We start from the raw sequence: 4,921 nt of genomic DNA on the forward strand, positions 1-4,921 counted from the left end.
TTAACGATTCCATGATCAGTTTATTATTGATATATATGTGGAAAAATCTTACTAGAAGATCCAACAATGAAAAGGATGAAAGGAGGCAGATATTAGTTGGGGACTAATAGGACATCATGTGATGTTAGTCATGTAGGAACCCACCATTCTTACAATCTTTATATATATAGCATTGGATCTAATTGCCCTTTGTGAGGTAAAGTGACACTTTCTATCTTATTTTTTACCATATGTTCAATCAAGAACTCTATTACAACTTGGTTATGGAAATTAAATTCAATTCTCAATTACCAATTTATTTATTTAGCAAGAACTACTAAACTTGAATAATTGATCAAGAAAACAGAGGGAAGGAAGTGATGACAGTAATCTTTTAATTCTGAAATGGGTCATTGCCCATGGTAAAATCTTCAATTCAATTTTCACCTGTCACCAATAAAAAAGAGAATTGAATGATTACCCTTGAAGCCCCTCACTCAGTATTGCAAGTTGGTCAATAAGAATCAGTAAAAAAGATTGATCAGTTAAAAGATAAAAAATACCAAAACAGGAAGAATTGTGTTAAGAGAGGTTTGCTTAAATATTCTACTAATATATATAGCTAGCTAGCTAGCTCTCTCAAGTGAGTTGAATATATATATTAATTGTCCATGATAGAGTAAAGGGTCATCTTCTTCTTTTTTATAAATATCCACATCCCACTTCATCTCTTTTAGCCATTTTCTGCATCTCTCTCCAGTTGTTCTTCTAGGTAAAAATCAAAAAGAAAGAAAGAAAGAAGAAGAACTCTTGTTTGTTCTCCTTTTGTTTGTTTTGAATGTAAATTAACTTCAACCCATTAACTAAAAAGCTTACATGATGATGAATTCAGGTTGGAAAAAAAAAACAAATGGAATTTCCAAATCTTGATGATGAGTCGATGAGATTGGAGATGTCATCAAGTCAGCTGAGAAAGAACGGGAGGGGAAAGATCGAAATTAAGCGGATCGAGAACACTACTAATCGCCAAGTCACGTTTTGTAAACGCAGAAACGGTTTGCTGAAGAAAGCCTATGAATTGTCTGTTCTTTGCGATGCAGAAGTTGCTCTCATCGTCTTCTCCAACCGCGGTCGCCTCTATGAGTATGCTAACAACAGGTCCTGTTTCTTCTTCTTCTTCTTATTCTTATTATTATAACCCTTTTCAAATAATTCTTCTAGATTCATAGATCTGTTTTAAATAAAGCAATAATCTTGATTCTAAAACAGATCCGTATCTTTTACTAGGGTTTGAAATAGATCGATCTGAATAAATTAAGCTTCTTTTTCACAAGATCCATGCCTAGTTCCTTTCTTAATCTTAATCTAATGAAAATTTATTAAATGGGTTTTCACTAAATTAGGGTTTACAAGTATAAACATCCAGATCTAGGGTTTCTTCTTTTTTAAGGTATTGCACACATTAGGACTAGACATAAAAGGGAGAGAATAATATTTGACTAAAATTTGTTACCTTAATCTACTTTTAATTTTTGTCCCACAAAATAAAAAATAAGATTTCTAGTTGGAATTCCACAAACCCATTTTTCTTTCTTTCTTTATTTCCCATTTCTAATCTCTAATTAGTTTGGTTGTTTTGTTTACTTTTCATAACACATAAAAAAAAATGTAAGAAACAACAAAAGAAAGAATCTTTCTTCTTTGATCACGTCACAAAGAAGATGTTTGTTTAAATTCTGACAAAAAAAGAATCGATTTTTGATAGATCTTTTACACATATTTGTAGATTGATAACTTCTTTTTCCAACATCAATCTTATCTCCAATGTTCTCCCCAATGGTGCAAAAACACCAAGCCAATCCAAATCCCCATTCTCTCTTTAGGTTTTTCTTTAAGTTTCACTGCAATTGCTGAAACCTAAATGGCAAATTAGACATCAGAAAGGGAGAAGGAGCCAACGGGATTGTCTCAACTTGAAGTGAAAACCACTTTCCTTTGTCGACCCACATCCTTTCTCATAAGTTAAGCAAATCAGGATTACATCTTCCTTTCTTGTAGATCTTGTATAGATATTTTTGTGCAAACCCTTTTTGAGAGAGAAACGTACATGACTGCGAACCAATGAGAAGTTACTGCATTATTTTTGGCTTCTCCCGAGAATAGGAAAGACAGGGAGATCAATCGGACGGTTCTGATGTACTCAGAAAAGTTTTAAAAAAATGAAAAAAATGCTGACACCATAATTACCTAGGTGGGTAAAACAGATCAACTTCTTGGTTATTAACCGTTAGGAAATGGGTATTTGACACCTGGCAAAATAGTAGCCGTTGATATAGACTAACCAATCATAAAAGGGAAGAAGATGCCAGCGTGGTAGTGACAGCCAATCAGAATTTCGACGAAATTAAGGTAGCAATAACCGAGATAGGGTTTATATGTGTTGTTTTTATTAATTTACTATGATAAATCAAATCAATTTGTCACATGTAAGTCTACTTTAAGCTGACCTGCATGCATATCACTGACTTAGACTTGGGACTGAGATTTCCAAACATTCAAACCTTCTTTGGAATTGATGATATTATATTATCAATCAATTAGTTTTTTTTTTTTTTGTTTTTTTTAAGATTGTCAATACTAGCTAGGGTCTTGAAATTTGATAAGTTATTCTAGGGTTTCTTCCATATGTTTTTTTTTAGAATTTTATAAAAAAAATTTAGTTGGATGAAAAAGTATGTTATTTGGATTTTTAATTTGTTCAACTATGATATTGTCATTTTAGATTGTATTTTAGTATTTATCGATAGTTAGAATAATAGTAATGTGATATAGAAAGAATTTATAAAAAAAAGGTAAAATAAAATAAATAAAAATCTAGAAAAGCCTAAATCAAACAAGCTCCAACCAAATAAAATTATTTAAAATTTCAACTAAAATACTAAAAAAATATCTTATTTTGGATAGTATTGTATTTTCTTTTCCTAATTGAAAAGGCATATATGCATATTTGATAAGAATCCAATTATCTAATAGCTCTTATCTAACTAACTGTGTTTTAGAAATTATCTGGAAAAACTCCTTCCTCAAATTAACAAGCTCTAGATTGTGATTATTAATTAGAAATAATTTCACAAATTAATCATTAATTTTGGAGCATGGAGACTGATTAATTTAACTGCTGATTTTTCATTTGAATGTGAAAATTAAAGATGAATTGATGATTGCAGTGTGAGAGCAACCATTGATAGGTATAAGAAGGCTTATTCGGATTCGACCAACACTGGCTCCGTGGCCGAAGCAAATGCGCAGGTAATTAATTAACCGTAATTGAAATAATGTTTGTCGATGTATTGTGTTACTAATACAAATCGATGATTTAATTAGTCCAATCATGTATTCTCATAATTGATCGAAACATTGTATTTTATGTGTTAGTATTATCAACAAGAATCTTCAAAATTGCGTGCCCAGATTAGCAATTTGCAGAACTCAAACAGGTACCTTAGCTTAATTTACATTAATTACCTTTTTAAAAATGAAATTATAAATAAATATGCATATACATGCAGGCACATGCTGGGTGAGGGTATTAGCACCATGCCTCTTAGGGATTTAAAGAATCTGGAAAATCGTTTAGAAAAAGGAATTAGCAAGATCAGATCCAAGAAGGTATTTCCAATTTTCCATACATAGCCATAATTCATTCAGAATGCTTATTTTCTAACCGCGATTTTATCTTCTTATCGCAGAATGAATTACTACTTGCTGAAATCGAATTTATGCAAAAGCGGGTGGGTAAACCTAACTATCTCAAGCTTAATTTTTAAATGCATGAAAACGCATTGGGGATACACAAAAAAAAGTTAATTTGTTATTTTTATATTTATTGGTTAACTATTTGGTATTAATATTCATAAATTACCCATCATCCAATAATCAATCAAATTAATTTATTTTTAACCATAATTGAACAATCCCTAAGTTCTATTTATAGATCTCATCTTATTTGTTTTGGCTTCAGGAGGTTGACTTGCACAACAATAATCAATTTCTGCGAGCAAAGGTTTAATCTTTTACTTATGACAATTATGAAAATTAATTCATGATGTGTTTAATTATTTAATTTATGAGTTATAAATATATATATACATATAAGTTTGGTGAAATGAATCAGATAGTTGAAGGCGAGAGAGTACAAGAACACCAACAAATGAACTTGGCACCGCAAGTTGGTGGTGGTTCCATAGACTATGAGCTCGTTCCAATTCCGCATTCCTTCGATAATCGAAACTTCTTCCAGGTCAACGCTCTGCAGCCCAATCAACATCAATATTCGCGTTCCTCCGACCAAACAGCACTTCAACTAGTGTAAGCAAACATGTTTCATATTATATCTCGTGTTTTTCCCTTCTTTATATAATTAACATGTTTATGTTCGTCGGTTTATTCTATATATGGCCAGCTAAAAGACGATTCAAAGGGGTCCTTGGCGAGAGCATGTCCAAATGGTTTCTTTACATAAGAAAATTAATTATATTAATGCATGCATGTAGTTTCATTAAATATAAAACCCTGTTTAGTCTCATGTTATTGGACTTTGCTACATATGGTGACCATATTATTTAACATAATAATGTGCCTCCTTAATCTTTCTTTATCTGAATTTCCTTTGTATGCATGTCTCGAAGAAATTAAGTTCATTTAATTAGATAAGATCATTTAATGTGTCAATCATACTTAACCTTGTTTGATTTTGTCACTATACCTTTTGAAATCTTTTAATTTTACCCTTCAATCAATTACATTATTAGACTACCAACTTACCAAACTTTGATGTTTGCCCGGATAAATAATATATATTTTGTCAAAATTATGCGCTGAACTTGAAAATTTATGTAACTTCCAAATTGTATATCAAATCAATATAAATCCACAAATATTT

At 31.1% G+C, this 4,921-nt stretch overlaps 1 protein-coding gene across 4 annotated transcripts; it reads left to right on the forward strand.

Annotated features, from left to right (window-relative positions):
• The first annotated feature begins 618 nt into the window (after positions 1–618).
• Positions 619–4,617, forward strand: LOC124912003 (floral homeotic protein AGAMOUS-like). 4 transcript variants are annotated; one of them, XM_047452556.1, is made up of 9 exons: positions 621–751; positions 872–1,137; positions 3,207–3,288; positions 3,415–3,476; positions 3,549–3,648; positions 3,729–3,770; positions 4,001–4,042; positions 4,136–4,347; positions 4,442–4,609. In XM_047452556.1, exons 2-9 carry the CDS (start codon positions 890–892, stop codon positions 4,443–4,445), a joined length of 792 nt encoding a protein of 263 aa, XP_047308512.1. In that variant the 5' UTR covers positions 621–751; positions 872–889; the 3' UTR covers positions 4,446–4,609. The 4 variants fall into 4 exon arrangements, with proteins under 4 accessions (XP_047308510.1, XP_047308511.1, XP_047308512.1 ...); XM_047452554.1 differs by having other exon boundaries at positions 619–751; positions 3,415–3,648; positions 4,442–4,617; XM_047452555.1 differs by having other exon boundaries at positions 620–751; positions 3,415–3,648; positions 4,154–4,347; positions 4,442–4,613.
• The last annotated feature ends 304 nt before the right edge of the window (positions 4,618–4,921 follow it).

Source organism: Impatiens glandulifera, chromosome 8 (assembly GCF_907164915.1).
Source record: "Impatiens glandulifera chromosome 8, dImpGla2.1, whole genome shotgun sequence".
Lineage (NCBI taxonomy): Eukaryota > Viridiplantae > Streptophyta > Magnoliopsida > Ericales > Balsaminaceae > Impatiens > Impatiens glandulifera.